This window comes from Strigops habroptila, chromosome 12, assembly GCF_004027225.2.
Source record: "Strigops habroptila isolate Jane chromosome 12, bStrHab1.2.pri, whole genome shotgun sequence".
Classification (NCBI taxonomy): Eukaryota; Metazoa; Chordata; class Aves; order Psittaciformes; family Psittacidae; genus Strigops; species Strigops habroptila.
In genome coordinates this window covers 11390686-11409293 of record NC_044288.2, presented here as the reverse complement: position 1 = coordinate 11409293, position 18608 = coordinate 11390686, and the positions used below count along the sequence as shown (strand labels likewise).

Sequence of the window (18608 nt, the reverse complement as noted above, 5' to 3'; positions counted from 1 at the left end):
TCCCCTGCTGGTTGCCTAGAAGCTTCTCTAATATTGCCAATTATTTTTTTGTTGCAGGATATTTTAGTAAGTGTTTTCTCTGTGGATGATGGACTCTGGTCTGACAGACTTGAGCCAAATTGTTCATATTTTAGTAACTCACAAATGCAGATCCTCATACTCATTCTAGCCCATCTCTAAGGAGAGACATCTGCTTTGCAGGAAGCAGATAACATTAATTTTGGTTTTATTTACACACAGTCTATTAAATAGAATTATAAAAAACCTGCAATTGTTCCAAGGAAAATGAATGTAGAAATGTCCCTGTTGGGACGGTGAAAGCTGTAATATATGTAAGCATATATATTTGGGCTAAGGTGGTTCCATCTCCATTCTTCTGCACTAATAAACAGGGAATTTGAAACAGAAAAAATTCCAAACCAATTTGACACAACATTATAAAAAGTAATGAACTCTCTCGAACAATCATTTTGTCTTTAGTCCATACCCATTTATACCATTATAAACTCAGAATATCAAAGGCAACTAGCTCAACATTGTTGATGGAACAATTCCAGATTTAGATGAGTAACCAAAGATGGAATTTAGTCCCTAAGATACCAAAGGAAAACAAACAACCAAACAACCAGAAAAAGATGTATTTGAAATTTCAGAAGTCTTATTTTCTCATGTATTTTCTTGAAAGGTTTGGGTTTTTCCCTTACATTAAAGATGTTTTAGTTTAACACTGCAGTGATAAGCACTATAATTTATTTCACTGTCAGGTTTCTGGAGGTTTTACAAACTTGTATTCTCTGTCAGGGAAATATTCCCCCAAATGCAGAAATCAATATCCATGAGAAAAAAAACCTATATGCAACCACTCTTATTTGTTTTGGTTTATGATGAGAGAGATTTTAGTGCTCTAATTATCATTATCAGCACACAAAGACCTGCTGTTACTAGACAGTGTTTCTATTAACACAGTGTGCCACTTCAGTAGCTTTCTGTTGGCAATCCAAAATCAAATTACTTCTTTTCTGAAAATTGTTACTTGCTGGCACTAAGTGTTTACTGTGACTCTCATCTTCTAACCTTTTCTTTATGGTTAAAAAAAAAAATTACAAAAAATCAATAGCCATTTTAAGTTTTTGTTTAATAAGTGTTTATGAAACTCTGAGTACCTCTGATCTAAGTACTCCCTTGCATTTTGTGGGTTTATACACCTAGTGGTATCTGTACCGTCTGCATATCAAAGTGGGAAGTTATCTGCAGGGTCAGTGACATAGGTCATGCCCATACTGTCCTTGGAACCCGTGCCCAGCTCAGATTTGGGTTTGCTGAGTCAGGTGACTCAAATGCTTACCCCACCTCAAAATGCTCATCCCACCTCAAAATGCTCAAATGAAGTGACTAAAGCTTACCCCACCTTGCTGAGCATGTCCCTGCAAGGCAACCACCGCCAGCACTGGTCTAACTCATTCCTCCACAGCTTTGTGCATGCTGGACCAAACCTTGCCTGCTGCAACTCTAGAACCTCTGTATTGAATGTAACGTGGAAGTGAGCAATCCACAGCTGCTGGTTTATATAGATGGGACCCACCAAATCGATATGCTTATAATATTTCCAGTTTTTTAGGTACCAGACAAGGGCTGAAACCAATATCCACTGCTCACCCTGGAGTAACAGTGCAGCTATAAATATTTATGAAAACACAAGGACTTGCCTCAGCCACAGAGAGCTGCCAGAGAAGTAGCACAGCCTGAAATCTTCTTTCATAAGATTTCAAAAGGATTTAAAAAAATTCCTACTGTTTTTAATATAATTACACCTCAACACAGCTATTTTTTATGCAGTTCCTGTCTCCTGCTGCCATCTGGGATTAGTCTTTATTTAGTGGTGATGAAGAGTTATGTCTCATGTCCTGGTTCAACCTCCAAAAAATTATGACAGGAATTCTGGCTCAATGTTATCCTATCGACATGTTATCTTGTTAAAGAGATGCATTTACTGAAAGTGCACATCCTCCTGACAGCGATGTTGCTACTACAGTCAACATCATTTCAGCAAGTAGGTGAAAGAAGCAAAGCGAACAGTATGCTGCTTCTACCGCTGCCTTTTCCTCCTTGCTGTCACTTTTGCCTCTAAAACAGAAGTTGGCTGTTATATTTCGAAGCCTGCTGTAATTTGATCAAATCTAAGGAAGATCATGCAGAAGAAGTGACAGCTAGTCAATGGATGGTATCGTCCCTAACTTGTTACCTGTCTGAGGTCTGCTACGATCAATGCTTCTGTGCTAGCCTTAGAGCCAGACCAAAACGCAAAATAACTTCTACAGGGGACAATTCTTTCTCCTTTCCCAGTTCATGTCAAAGCAGATACTCCCAGGTGCTTTGTGTGTATAATTGTTGGAAGTACAAAAAATAATTTATACTCTTAGTAAAAAAAGCATTCAGGTATCAGATTCTGAATTTACTCTTCAAGCCAAACAAGGCTTTTTGGGCAGGCAATTCTCCTGTATAACACAGCAGCTTTTGAGCTGATCTGCATGATTCAAGATGCCTCCTTGCCGCCTTCAGGGAAGTGCCATACTTTAAAAGAGCGACAACTACTTATCATAAGGCCTAACAACATCTGTCCTAATTTGCCAAAAAACCCCTAGAAGATTCTGCAAGTGATTTATCTGCAAGGGTTTTGCAGTCCCTGAAACTGTTCTGCATGATGACTTGTTAGTTGTACACCATGGAAATTCCTTCCACCTCGCTTCTGCAATAACAGCAAAGTCATTAAAAAATGTTGGATGTTTTTGAGGGTAAATTACATTGATTAAAGATGTTTCACTGAATTTGAACGAGAGCAGTAACTACTATTGATCACCTCATTATACGTAGCTAGTCTAGAAATCAATGCAAAGAAGATGTATGATTTGATGGGAATGTAAGTGATATAATTTCAGAGAGCTATAAATAGAAGCAATTTTAATGTTTCCAATTCAGCAACATCTATTGCTCAGTTATAAATGCTTCGGGATGATCAGCTTTTGCAAAATGGACCAGAAAGAGCCTTTTACGTACTTAGCTCATGGAGAACTTCCTACCCAGGCAGGGAGTAACAAACACCAAACTTCGCTAAGCAAACCTCTGTAGTTTATGGACATGGTTAACTATTAAGCACACAATCACACCAACATTTCCTTCAGCAAAGAAGGAAAAGGCCTCTCAATCAAACCTCTTGAAAGGGCATCACCATCTTTCTGAGCTACAGTAAAAGGACTTGCATTTAATGGGTGTTTCCTGAGCTCTTCCAAGGCTAGCTCTGCATATGAGTCTGGATAAAACACACCTTGAAAACATAGCAGAAGATGTCAGGGTGATGTGGTGTAGGAACACAAAAACCAATCAGAAAAAACTGGTGCACCAACGGAAGACGCACGTGAGGTCAAGCAGCAAAACAAAACATCTCCAGCCACCATTACTTTGCTCTTTCTTCAGACCCTGGAAAGAACTTCATTTTACTGCCTCAATCTTGAAGCTTTTTGCTTTTGCTTCTGATAAGAGTAAGTGATGGTGATAGCATCAACGAAGAGCAAAAGTATTTGTTCTTGCTTGCTTCTCACTTTCTTTTAATCAAATATTAATTGGGTGCAGCCACTTCATTACTCACAGACAGTATCTAGCAGAAACGAAGAAAGTTAATCTTACATGCTTTCAGGAAAGGAATCATAAAGTGATTTGCTTGTGTGAAAACTTGCAGGCAAAATAATAGTAATAATAGTAATAATAATTATTAATTACAGATACAGTTATTTACATAACAGATTTACTTGGGTGAGAACATTTCATCATGTAATAAGTTAAAAGACTAAATTGCAGTTATCACACAGGAAAATTTTGGATCAAAAATATCAGATCCTGTATAGTTTAGAACAATCCTACTCTTTACTGATGAAGTCCAGAGAAGCGTCATGTCAGTGTCCAGAACACACATCATTGCATTCCATGTCCTTACATCTGCCCTGCAATGGAAGTTACTCTTTGGTTTGAACCAACATAGTTTCTCCTCTGTAAAACAGTAAAAACCCCCTCCTAGTTTTAATGAGGTATAACTAAAGCTTTGAAACTCTCAGCTATCTTAATTTTAGAACGATTTTATTTTACCATGCCCAGAGTTCGAGACTCAAATACATAATTTAAAAATCTACCTGGAAATTCAGTGTCAGAAGGACTCTTTTTTTCAAAGCTAAAGCCACAACATGAAAAATTCCCTGGCAAATCAAACCCAGGAACCAATTTTGACTTAACTGTGTTCATGACTCACACTTCATCTTCACAAACTTTAAAATGATGTGTTCTGTAGTCACGAAAACCTGTGAATAGCAATTTGAAACTGAAATATTTGCTGAAAGTAGGTTTCAAAGAAAGACTTAGTTCCAAGAGTTTAAATTCTTATAGTTGTCAGTCATTCGAGGCACAAGAAGCAATACAATTCATTTGGGAAACATTTCTTCAAATGAACTTCATGCACTGAGTACTGCTGTTATAAAGGAATGGAACATTACATCTTCTCATCCATCACACTGAATAGGACTGGTAGATAAATGCTAGAATTCATACCTGAAACTATACCCTAAACAATGTAGATTCTTGATAGAGCTTGCCAAGACCTGTTCCTGTAACTTAAAATGTTCTCTTGGTTCCCTTTAGAAATTAAAACACCACTCAGGGTAATTGAATATATTTGCTTCTGACTACTGACCTTACATTCCCTTATCAAGATAACATCATTTTCTTAGAAGTTGCCTTGGGTGTTTCTGCAAGGTCAAAAAGACACAATGCACATATAGGGATAAACCTACTTTGAATTACTGCATCTATTCATGCTCCAGTGGCTCTGCAACCCTGATGGCAACAAATGAAGACTAATATGTTGAGAGCACAGCACTCAACTTCTTAGAAAACAAGAAGAGGGTATGTCCAGAAAGGGCACATGACCACTGTTAAACATTTACCATCCTGCTTGAGCTACCACGCTGCTAACGCAGGTACAAACAAGAGTCACACAGGCATAGGGGAAGCCAAAAGAACCACATTATTGCAACAATGAATTCACATTTGCCAGGAGATGACCCCATCATTGCACAATGTTCTCTTTTTAACAGAATCAACTGCACATTCCAGGGAAAAATCTCCTTGACAGTAGGTTCTGAAGAACTAAAAGTGGCTGTTCTTCATCTGAAGTCCTTTCTTTATGAAGGGATTTTAGAAGCTTCGCCTAGTGACAAAATAAAGTCCTGCTTGATGAGAACTCTAGTTAATATTGCAGAGCTTTTGTAAAGAGGTACCTGAAAACCACCACCAGACAGAACTTTATGTCTTAAGTAACTTCTATCACTTAGGTGCTACTAAGAGTCACTTAAAAGTCCTTTTGTTTTGTTGTACTTATAGCCTTATTCATTTTATAATATTAGACAAAAGGGCACATATGTTCTGAAAGGGCAGCTAACCTCAGGGCAGATTACAGCTCAACCTTTTTCTCTGAGTAGCCGAGTTGAAAATCAGCAGCTATCATGGAAGCATACTGTAATTGGGATATTGCTGTGAATAATGAAGAATGCCAAGTGTTTTGATAAACCCAAGGAGTCTAAATGGGCCTCAAAAAGCAAAGAGAAAAAGCATTAGGACTTGTCTTCTTTTCCAAAATCTTCCCTTAGTACCCTCATGGAGTTTTGTTTTCTACCTCTTAGACCCTGACTCAAAATTCCATTTAAGAAAATGAAGAACATGATCCTGACATCTCTTCAAAGATTTAACTTTATGGTAGAAAGATTTTATTGCTGTTAGTTATCATTACAGGTAATAATTCTGGTGCAGTTTTCTTTTGCTGGCATTTGTGTTCTTTTATTAATGTCTCCCTCATATCAGTTAGCACTCTAAAAGGAATTCCAGTTTTTAACATGATTATTAGTCTTGATTTTCATCCTCAAAGCAGAGATGTTTTTGGAGGAGCCTAGGCAGGAGGAAGGAATACAACTCGGACACTGCAGTCAACTGTCACCTCTGAGCACACAGGCTTAGATTGTTTTTCTTTGATGCTGCCGCCAATTTTATTCACAAGCATATGAAAAAAAGGTCATGACATTTAGAATTACAGTACTTTGGAAATTAAATGTTCCTTTACATTTTTAATTTCTCAAAGTAATTTATCATGGAATAATATTTGAATATGACTGAGCGAATGTGTAAAGATTAATGCAAACTATCCTCAAATTGCAAGTTCAAAACCACATACATTTAACCCTGTTGTATAATAGGCATAAAACCAAGTTTATGTGGTAGCTCTAAGAGCTGCATTTCCATTTTGCTGGAAGCATTTGCACAGTAATTCTCCTTAGCGTTTTTCTACTGACATGTCTGTGTAAGGCATGAGGTTTAGCTCTCTACCATTTTCTACTTCAGATTATGCTGTATTTGAAGGGATTTCACAAACCTGGCAATTAAATAAGGAGCAGAAACCAAGTCCCAACAGTCTACACAATTCTTTCGTACCAAGTTTTATATGAGAAATCAACTACTGATTTTTAATCCAATGTGGCAATATTAATGATACTATCATACTGTAAGAGGAAAACAGAACTACTTTATGTGAAGACTAGAGAAAACACTAAGGCACCAAGCAACCACAGTGCTAGTCAAAAGCTCCAGATGGAGACGTCTGGAGATTTGATGAAGGGGACATGACTTTTGTGCTGCCATGACCAGGCTTCAGGGACTGCCATGCTCTGCCACCTGATTGTCTTGTACATCTCACACATGTCCCCTCAGATACTAGCCAGGGCTTATTTCTTCAAAGCCTAGTGACACTACTTGTTGAGCAAATAAAGGAATCTGACTAAAAGCTGTGCTATGGAATGTGTGGTCAGTGATTAGAATTCATAATTCTCTCATAAACATCAGGAAAGCTGGCTGGTTTCCAGGCTGTAAAGGGCAGACACGCACAACACCAAATCCCTTCTGATGCTGCTAAAATTGCACTTGGGTGAAATTTGTACTGGCATATAGAATGTACTCATGTTTTCTCATGGAAACTCCTGGGAGCTCTTCGTTAAAAGCCTGACAAACTCTGAAATATTCAGTTTGAGACTCCATTACACTCAGAGGGTCAAGTGAAGAGACAATGTCTGAAGAAAGCAGACTGAAGATGTAAGTTAAAGGAAGTCTTTAACTTGCATATTCAAAGATCCAGAAGACTATTTAAGATAAAGCAACTTAGAAAGCCCGTTTGCTATTGATTTATTCTCAATACCAAATTCTTTTGTGAGCATTTTAGCACCAGAAAGAAATACAGTGATAAAGCAAACTATTATACTGCTATTTTTTTTTTTTTACACATACATATAAATGCACACACACAATCACTCCCATGCCTGCACAAGTATTTTGTTTATAACACTATAATCAGGCTCATGAGCAGTTTCTCTCATACACTCTATGCAGGAGATGACTGGTCTCTCCAGCATTTTGAACATTTCCATATAGATGTGGCAATGTTTTCCCCATTTCCCAGGTGACCATGCTCCTCCAAGGGGGAGGCACTTTCATGCCACACTGAAGATGGCAGAATTGAGGCATTTAATATCCTGGTACCAGGGCAATGTCAGAAGTAGCGTTAGCTCAAGTTTGGCCGCTCGAAAAAGCCTGCAGGAAAGCTGCTCCCCAGATCAACCAATCCATTAAATTAATGCTTTGTTGGCTGAAGTTAAAGTTTTGAATCAAGCAAAACAAAAGCCTGGGCTTCAGCATTCGTATTCCCTGTCAAATTGCATTTATCAAGATAAGGGTTATTAGAAGCTTTTTTTCTCTTGTGTGAATGAAATTGTAAGCTTAAAATGTCACTGAAGATTTATTAATCTGATACTCCTTCTGATAAGGGCAAAGAAATAGAAAGGGCAGAGGGAAAGAAATATTTCTTGTGGCTTGATAAGGGCTACAAGAAATAGAAAATACAAATAAGGCAATTTATCAGTGGGTATACTGTAACCAAAAGATTCAAGCCACATAAAGCAATATTAGAGTTATATATTGATTTCCGAACTTTGCCATCTAAAATACTTCATCGAAGTTTGATAATTATGCAGAAAAATGTCTGTGGCTTGCAAAAAAACAGAGTAAACCTGAATTTTCAAAGTCTAGGCTGGAGAATCACTTCTTGTGTTAGAAAGTAGAAGGAGATCTAATGTGCAAACTGCTGCTATGCTACAGGATACGGTGTGTGGATCGCCACCAGCACCATCATCAGTGCTTTCAACTGAAGTGACAGGGCCTGAACTAACCAGAGGAAGTGTTTTTTGAACTCTGGCGTTTCGTTTCTGTGCCTGTTACTATCAGAACATGTCCATAGTCGGGAGGAGTGCAAGCTAAGAGGTTCTCAAATATTTTGGGTCAAACAGACCACTGTTAAAGCTTCATCTTTTTTATACTCCATGTGGTGCACAAGGCAAATAAACACATTTCACTGCTTAACACAACAGAGCAAACTCTCTGTAAGTCACTGCTTTGGCTTTGCAAACTACTAAGACAGGAGCCCAGCACCTGAGTTAACTCTCCTAGCACTCCTCCTAAGAGAGGGGAGACAATCCTGCACTTAAAAACAAGCTAGTGTTCACTTTGCCCCACATGCTCTCACCAGCACATCCGCACTCATATCAAGAAACCACAGCCACAAGTAACAACTCTTTTCCCTTCCAAAGGGCTTTGCCCATACCAGGGTAGAAACACTTAAACAGAACCTGGCTGGGGCACTTGCCCTGCTGCTGGACTTGTAGTCTGTCTCTTTTGCAAGGACTAATTCCCTTTGGATGAGGTCACTCTGGGACAGCTTGGGACTTCCTTGGAAAAGACCTGAGGGAGTGAATTAGCTCACCAGGCTTTCAGACATAAATAGAGAGCTCACCAGAGATCTGGCAGGGAAAATGGCCATTTGTGTTGAGACTCTAGCCTTCATTTTTATATAACATTGTTTGCAATGAGTTTGTTGCTGAAACAATTTCATACACAAATACAGATATCTATTTGATATATATTTGACTTCTAAGGATAACGTTAATAAATATTAAAATGATAATTCATATTCCATGTAATATATGTGTGTGACTTCAAATGACTTCTTGGTTAACATACAGACTACTGATGATTTTTTTTAACTTAAGAAGTGATGAGCCACCAAGTAGCATTTTTTCTTTTCTATCTTCTTTTATGATGATTCAATATTTTCATTCAAAATATTTTCACTCAAAAATGAGATTAGCCAGAAGTCAGGTTTCCTACGAGACTATCAAGTGGGTGTTAGTTTTGCAGCAGTTAAGATGTTTGAAAGCACTATGTATTTAGGAAAGGATTAGTTGTACCTTCGTTTTTTCCTCAGAAACGTTACATATGAAATCTACTAGTTAAGAAATGTCTTTCTTCTGTTTTTCTAAGAACATAGCAGGAACCAATTAATCTGCTATAATTCCATTAGCAGCTTAACTTACCAGTCTTCTCTGTCTTGTGTTTTGAACTTTCAGGTGCTGGAAGGCACGGGCAGGGCCCTTCGCATCGAGCTGTGATGGTTTTGCCAGTAGTACATGCGTGAAACTCCAACTTGCACTAGTATCATTAAAAAAAGCAAGAATACATTTTGAATTAGGACAAGACATAAAAGCAGCAGCTGTGGATTAAATGAGAAATTGCATTTTGCAGTAATGACATTGGACAGATTGCAAAACTTCAGTCTCTAATGAAATGCCATTGTTTTCATTATTACAGATAACAGCAATAATAGCTACTTCCAATGCAGAGTTTTGCATGGCACTTCTAAATGTGCCTTGTAAAGTGTTGTTATTTCCCGCTTAAATATATGGAAGCTACAGCATAAAAAATTAAAGCAATTTCTTCCAGGTCACCTATGAGACCAGTGGCAAAGCTGGGAAGAAAGTACAACTCTCCAGAATCCCATGTGTTTCCTATGCTGCTTTCCCATGTTTCAGGTGTGAAATCATGCCATCTATTACCTGCTACCACTACTGATTTATCAGTTTGGTCTTTTGAGGAGCTGGGAGCAATGAGCTGTATCCAAATACCATCAATGAAAAGACACCAATCCTCACAATAGTGAGAAACAAAATAAATCAGCTCATCAGCCGATGAGACTGGTCCTTCAACATGTCAGCTTCTCTGAACAAGGGGGAAACCTTAAATAACTCCCACCAATAACTATAAATCACTTTAACAGTTAACAGCACCACTCCTAAAAACAGCCATTCATATTGCAATTAACTCCAGAAATACAACAAAATTGTTAAACTAAAGAGTAGGGATTAAACCACAAGCAGTACAGTATAGTTCCCTATATCTGCATGTTGTTACTTAGAATCATAGAATTATTCAAGTTGGAAAACACTTTCAAGATCATCGAGTCCAACTGTTAACCCATCACAGCCAAGCTCACCACTAAACCATGCCCCCAAGTGCCATATCTACACTTCTCTAAATACCTCCAAGGGATCGTGACTCCACCACTTCCCTGAGCAGCCTGTTCCAATGCTTACCAACCCTTTTGGTGAATAAATTTTTCCTAATATCCAATCTAAACCTTCCATGGTGCAACTTGAGGGCATTTCCTTCAAGTGCCCTTCCTTGCCAACTGCCCTCCCCGCGCCCTGTTTCCCACCCTGTTGGTGGTGATACCGGTCACTGGTGCTCCCAAGGGCTTCTTTCATATATGTGGGAGGCTGTCTTGGATTGCTCCTGGCCCTACCCAGGCCCCATCAGCCACTGTGGCTTGAGCTGGGGGGTCCTGGCACCACCCCCTGCTCCTCTAAGGTTCTCCTGGTTTGAGAACACCCCCCTGTACACCATGCTGGCACCGGAGCTGTTCGGCTCAGCGACTTGTTATTTTCCCTTCCTTAAAACATCAGTAGATGGGATTTACAGCATCTCTTGACAGTCACCACATTCAAACCATTTAGGACAGCAGGACATGTGCAGTACTGGACAGATGAGACAACTCAGGAGAAATAACATTACAAAAGCGTGCCGGTTAAAAGCCCTGATTTATAACATACTGACTGCCCACAGCCTTTGCTGTTTGCATTACATGTATTTTAGTGCTGACTTTCCTCTAAGACCTTTGTGCCTGTGTAGTTGTCCTCACTGCAATTACGGCCCCAAGGACATTTTCCCCAGACCCAACCCAGCAGCAGGGTTGCTGGAGACCAGGCTAATGTGCTAATAAAATGAAGTAAAAGAAAACAGCATACAGAAGCAGGAACAAAAGTGCGTCTGTGAGGCGTTCTTCTTGGCTTGATACCTAATGAACTGAATTCCGTAAGGATTTTTGTCATCTTCAAGCGCTGATTTTAGCAGGTCAGAATTCAAAGGCTCTTGGTGCAAGGGGGAGTTTTGCCTGCAGCACTGGGGCTGGCACTCCTCCCTGCAGACTGCCTCCTGCCAGGGGAAATTGGATATGTTGGGCTGTAGAATCCCTTTGATAAGGCCGACTTTTACTATACATTAATTCTTTTTCAATTAAAAGTAGGCCAGCACACTTACACGGTGTGACACAACGTGTTTTGAAGACTGAAGGACGCACAGTGTCAGACCATGATGTTAGCCAATGAGGATACAGTGGGCAACTGGAGCTCGTCTAGCAACAGCAACTGATGAAAATCACAGCATCATCTTATTTTGATACAGTGGAAGCCAAGAGAACAGAACAGGATGTTGTGACAAGATAAATGCCTCCTGCTTTGAAAGTACTGCAAATATCTTGGCTTTGCCTCTGTTTGTTTTTGTTAAAAGAGCTCATCTTTGCCCAGGCTTTAATCTAGCAGCAGGATACCATTATCCTGTGCCTACATCTGTTGACATTATCTCCTGCCCATTCTGAACTTCAATGCACCGGGGTGGCTGCATGCTCTGTGTGATGTTCTGCCCTTCTGATTTAGGAAATGCACAGCCACACACAAACACATACGAGCTTAGTTTACACTTTGCACTAATTTCTTGCAAGACTGAAGGGAATATAAGTACTTATTATTCATCAGTTTGCTCCATAAAGACACTCTGCACAGAACACAAAACACAAGGAAAAGCATATCAGAAGGAAAGGAAAACAGAGAAAGGACAACACTATCTGAGAACACAGTCCTGAAAGCAATGCCTCTTTCTGCAGCATATTCTGATCATCAGTATGTTATTGAGAACACAGGCATAAATCTTCCTGCAGCTGGAGCTGATAATTTAATCCGTTAAAGAACATCAATTAGTACATATTTTATTATGTATAATAAATGTAAATTATGTATCTAAGCATTAGCAATTATACTTCATATACTTCAAATACCACCTTTAAGATAGTAAGGCCTATTTCAAGCCTGTTTTTATTTGCAGTTAAGAAAGAGCTTTATAATTGGAAACAGCAAGGCAACTTTTGCCTCAGCTTTCTTTATGAGTAATAAAAATGACAACCAAAAAGCTCAAAGTAAACAAAAAAAAGGGCTACTTCTATCATCTGAACGTGCAGGGCAAGGAGAGCTAAACTTGAAGATCACAACAGTACAGTCACTCGTGAGTAAATTTACACCTGTGATCAATCACATTATATTCCCACCATACTTGTTTAGGGTGTTGGATGTTAGTTTGTATGTATGTAGAACTGGAGTGGCAGACGGGTGTTGGGGGAGGAAGATGAAAGAATTCCATTGTTTTAAATATTAAATTCGGAAACTAGTCATTACTTTTCAACACCTAATCACTGTATGTAACATTTTCCCTTCCCTAAAAAAAACCAGGGAGATATATTTTCCATGTGATGGTATTCTTACTTGCTGTAATAACCTGTATGAGTAGTTCAACTTTGGGTTCAATGACATTGCCTAAGCCAAACTAAGTGATAGTCAGAGGCAGAGTGGCCACAGATGATGTCTTGTGGAGGAATAATGAAGTTTTTGGACTGCTCAGGCACTGCATCTGCAGTCTAGAAGGAGCCTGCTGCCTTTTTCCAGACCATGAACACTGCATTTCCATTTTTGTGGAGAAAAACCATGTGCCCTCTTTCCTTTTGCCATCCTCATCTCTTCTCGCATGGAATTAAAAAGATACACAATACAAGACAAAACTTTAAATGAAGCAATGGTCCAGTCTACCAGTCTTTCCCATCAAAGGGACACTGCACGTTTTGCAGATAGGAACCATGAAGCTCCTTGCAGTGATTCTACAGAAGACTCATGGGGAGCAGTCCCACAGTTTGGGGCTGGTCTCTCTGATTTCAGAGGACTCATCTCGCTGGTGGTACAACTGCATGTGCCTTGACTCTCTGTTGAGCTTTTCTCCTAGTAGAACTCCCTGGGTCCTGCCAAGCTTCGTATTTCTCTGCTACCTCCCCTGGTGCCTGAACTGCATTTGTTGACTATGAACCCCAAGGCCCACATAAACATCTCTAAACTGTTTTACTGCAAATGGAAAAGCAGCTCTGTTATTTGTTGCTAAATGTATATGGAGATCAATAAAATATATGAGGGGAGAAATGGTTGAACATATTCATAGAGAATTCATAAATTAATTTATTCAACTAAGATGTGGGAAATTATTGCAGAGTGTGTTTTGGCTCAAGTGTTCCCCTGAGAATCCGCTACTGGTATAATGATTTCCTCTTTATTGTCACTGAATCTACAGCAATGTGTTTTGCATAAGCATTCACATCTGAGGGAGAAAGAAAATAGCTACATAAAATTTATTCCCAGCTATTTTATTCTTGTCTGTCAGTCTCCAGCCTGTAGTCCCTGCTACAGAATAATCTAGATTTTTTTTTAATGATGCAATAAAACAGCATATCTCTGTCTTTCTACTGGTTTTCAACTTTTGGCAGCCAGGTTTTGATCTAACCTGCACATAAGTAATATTGTTGAGTAAGTTCCTGTGAACTTTTACACAAGGGTATATATTTGACTAATGAATATCTACATGGACAGCTTAGTACAGTCTCCAGACCACACTAATACCCCGCAGAGCTTTGCATCCTGATGCAAAGAACTCACATATTTGGTTAAAATGCATCCAAGTAAGGCAACAGTGGGGTGAAAAAGGGTTTGTTGGTGGGAGCATGTAGGAATTGGCACACAATATACATGATGAAGATAAAATACCATGACGTCTCTTTCTCATAAGACTGAAAACTGCAATAGGAGGTTAGGTTTTAATTAGTTTGCCATAAAATTTATGTTAAAACCCTGAAATGTTACATCTTACTAATAGCAGTGGCTCTAAAACTCTGTTGATGAACAGTGTTCTTGCCTGGAAGACACTGCATCTTCTTTAGCACCCTGCAGCTTTCTACATTCCCACCGAGAATTATTTCAGTGCAGTGTTTGTTTTATGGTGCATCTTTCGTTCACTCACAATATGTCTCTTCTAAACTTCAGATACAAATAACAAAAGCTCATTTTCTACCTTATCTTTCACTCAGCACCTGCCACTGGCAGAAGCTAAAACTGTCTGAAATTACAGCATATGTATTTTTAGGACAGAGTTTCTTCATGTCAAGTTTTTCATACCTATCTGTCTTAGCAGATAATTAGAACCCATTGGAATTCAGACACCCGTTTGAGAGGGGGTGGTTGTTTACAAGCTTTAGAGCAGTCCTTGCCATTGCTTCCTTAGCTAGGACTCTTGCCAGTATTTTCTTTACAAGCCTCTGTTCAGGTTTCGTCAGAAGGAAAAAAAAATCACCATATCTGGGACACCACTCAGATGAAGAGAAAGGTTCAGTATCTTTTCTTCGAATCCCTAAGAAAATGTTATATGGCCCGCCCCAGTTGCATTCATACTTTAAAGTTTTAATGGCAATTCTCCAAACTTTTTAGGCTCTGTAAAACCTGAAAGCAACTACCCAGGTAAGCTCCCTATAGCAGGGCTTCCTGCCCTGTATGTGCTCTGCTCCAGGATGGGAACGGCTCGTGTTATTGCAATAAAAATAAAGCAGAGGATGGGGAATAAAATGGTCATTTTTTATTAGAATAGCTACTAGATGAACATACAGCACTTTATCTTTGCAATAAAAGCTGTACAAAGATATTTTAAAAACCCGGAGTTCTAATCAGGAACTGTGTTCTCCTTATGAGAATACAAAGCTGGTGCTGGTATTAATGGGAGTTACGCATGCATACCAGTGGCGGAATAAAGTCTAATTAACACAAACAATCTACTATGTAAATACATATTGAGCCAGTTTTAAAATGCGTGCTAGCTGCACCTTTGAAGCAGATGTTATAGCTGATTGGCTTTGAAATTCCCCTTTCTGCAAGAAGTGACACAAAGGACCTTATTATATCTCAGGTAAACAACAAATATTTGAGCAAGTCTCTCCTTGCACACTTTGCTGACAGGCTAGAGGGTTCGTAATCTGTCAGAGAACAGCTTCCAGGTGTAGGGCCAAGAAAAGACACAGGTTCCAAGGCATCGCTATTAAACAGGTTGAACAGATTTATGCAGCTGAATGCAGTAACACCAAAAGGTCTCACACAGCAAACCTCGGAGGGCCACAAACTGCTCTGCACTCCACCGCTCTGCCCTCTGCAATCCTGCAGCTCTAATGAGGGAGAGCTGCAGGACTTTGCCCTCAGGGCAAAATTAACCACAGAGCAGAAGGAAAGCCTGAAACCCAGGAGATCTTTAAATATCTCTCTTTAAGTCAGGAGGTCACATCCTTTACACTGTCAACTGCAGATGCTCCAAGCACATAGATCAGGTCCCTAAAATTCAGCTTGTGGATGTTAAGATTTTGAAATCTAACACCACTATTTTTAATTTACAATTTTCGGCTGCCTTTTTTTTGTTAGTTCTCAGCCATACGCAATCAATAAGTTATGTGGTTTTGACTCTTACACCCTAAGTTTAAACAACGGACTGTTAACTCCAGAGCAACTGGAAAGACAGAAGGTTCATGTTTCCAGGAAGAGGCAATCGGTTCCTGGCCTGCACTTCAGAAAAGAGCGAACTGAGCTGCAAGAGGCAGCTATCCTGAAATTCAGGATGGCATTAAATGCATATTTTGTGGCTCCACACTATAATTAGAACTGTGCACACTTCTCTAAAAATAAGTTTCAGGTTCTTAATTGGAGAAGAGCAGTAGGAGCTCCTTGTTTTTATCAGTTAAAATCAAAGAGTTGGTTTAGAAAAACAAAGAGCCTGTATGCTCAGGAGAGGGTCAGCTCTGCTCATAAGAAGAGTTCATGCCTCTTTCTTGCCTTGAGATTAGCGCATGAGATATCCTTACAAGAGACGATGTGACTGTGGGGTACAAGTCCTACATGTCACAGCCAAAAGAAGCAGCAATAAAGCTGCCCAAAGAAGAAAGAACTATAGACTTAGAGGGGGGAAAAAAACCAAGTATGTAAAGCACCATTTCTCAAACTGTCTGATAGCTGAAGAGTTAGTACAGCAACTGCTTGTAGGCATGTTGAACCATTCCAGTGTCTGAATGGCAGGGCTGCAAACCAAGGAAATTACCATATACTCATGCTACTGCAAACTGCCCTTATGGACACAGGGAAAATAAGCTAATTCGGGGACTTCTGGACAAACCACTGAAGGACAAAATTCCATTTTAATACAAAACAAATTGCCCTGAGAAATAGCTGGCAATCAGATGCCATTAATTGCATCGTCTAAATCATATGACATGTAAGGTCACAGCATGGGATACAGCAGGAAGAGGACATTCGAGGGACCATTTATTAATGCGATATTACAATGAAAACACATGGTGAATAAACAAGAAAATAGTTCTAGGCACCTAAATCTAGCATGTCACAGAGAAATTAAATTTGTTTTTACAAGTCATTTAGATGCCAGTTCTGGAAACACTTAGGCCAAGGTGGGGGGGCATCTCTCAGTTGGTCTATCATCTTGTAAGAAATTCAGGTGCTTGTTGGGGCCAGAAAGGGCTGGAACTTGGCACAGAAGAGTCAATTTGTAAGTGGAAACGATTGTGCAATGCTGATTTCAACTTTTCCTTTGATGGCTGAAGAGACCAAGTGAAGTTAGAAGGTAAATGAAGACAAAGCACTTCTATCACTATGAATGGACAGGTCAAAATAAAGACACTCATCCCTCCTCCTCCTCCTCCCTGAGATTTAACATGAAGTACCAGCCTGTGTTAAATCTGCCAACCACCCTGCACTCCTCAGATTCTACCCGCTGTTGGTTATCATGCGATGGCTATGAGGCAGGCACACACTTGTCCTGTCCCTAAGAGAGTCTCTGAAATCTGGGCTTCAAATCAGCCTGTGGCTTGATTTTGGTGATTCTACAGATCATTTCTGTGTACCAAGGTCTGCCCACCCCCTCTGGGCTGTGCCAGCTGGTTCCTTGTGCACCAATGCAGGAACTGGGGTGCCGAAGAGATGATGCAAAGTCACCCATCGCCAAGGGGCAGCTCTGGGGCCCAGGCAGCCCAGCCAGAGGCAGCTCTGCCCTGCAGCCTCCTTCTGCATGCAGGGACTCACTGCCACAGGTTGGCACTAACTTGGTGATCTCAGCAGGGCACTTTATTGCGGGGCATAATCATGCACTATGCCTGGTAATTACTGCTAGGAACTGTCTTTGGAGATGCTAATTCTCTACTCACAGAATCAGAATCCAAATGCAAATGTAGGCATGTAGCAATGCTGGCTTATTTAAGAAAATAAGTATTAAAAAATGTATCTTATAGCCCATATTCTACACTCATATCCAACAGCATTTCCTGTTGCTAAATGTATACTCCTTTTTCTTCCTGCAGGATTTGCATGATAGCTCACTAATGATGACTGTTTTCTAGCTGCATATGGGAGTTTTTGCTTTCCAGTACACTAGCCTGCCACATCCCAAGATGTGGACTTTAAAAATCACTTTTCCATTGCATGTTTTCTTTCATTTCTATATACATATTATATTGCTTTTGTCTTGATGAAATCATTCTCTATTCTAACTTTTCTTAATTATGAGCTGGGTTTTCATAGCTAACAGTGTTATTAAAAGTGGAAAGAAGCTACTTGATTTTTTTTAATAGACCGAAGCCATCTTAGTTTAAAAGTAAAGCAAATCACAGGAAAACAATTGAAGCTTTGGAACGATCGATGTTGCTTGAAATGTACTTGCCATGTAATTGAGATGCGTTCCCATTCTGCAGCCATTTACTGATCACATGAGAACAATGATTTGTCATTTTTACTTGCTTCAAATTACTAAAGGCAATTTAATTTCTCTCATGGAGATGACACATTAGATAATGTGAACATAATCAAGAGGTAACGATCTGTGGCTCTATGCACATACAGATACTCCAGCTACCAACAAAACAACTGCCTACATATGGCAAAGGGAAGGCACTGTAAGACATTCAGATCCCCAAGCACGGCGTTTCCACCCAGACAATGACATTTTTAACAGAGCAATTTAACTACACCATACAGCTGTATTCATCTAGATTTCAGATGAGGCAATGCTCCATCTACTCAGTCATTCTCATATCCATCTGTCCATACCTGGGCAAAAAGCAGCATCTGGTGACCACTATAAAGGGTAGGCATGACCCCTTTAGGCTTTTATGC

At 39.6% G+C, this 18608-nt stretch overlaps 1 protein-coding gene across 4 annotated transcripts in view; it reads right to left on the bottom strand.

Moving 5' to 3' along the window:
- SPOCK1 (SPARC (osteonectin), cwcv and kazal like domains proteoglycan 1) overlaps positions 1-18608 on the bottom strand; it is a 286032-nt gene that overhangs the window by 52606 nt on the left and 214818 nt on the right. For all 4 annotated transcript variants that reach the window (XM_030504324.1, XM_030504322.2, XM_030504325.2 and 1 more), the window contains one exon: positions 9510-9624. In XM_030504324.1, the coding sequence (XP_030360184.1) occupies positions 9510-9624 (115 nt within the window). The remainder of the gene's footprint in view (positions 1-9509; positions 9625-18608) is intronic.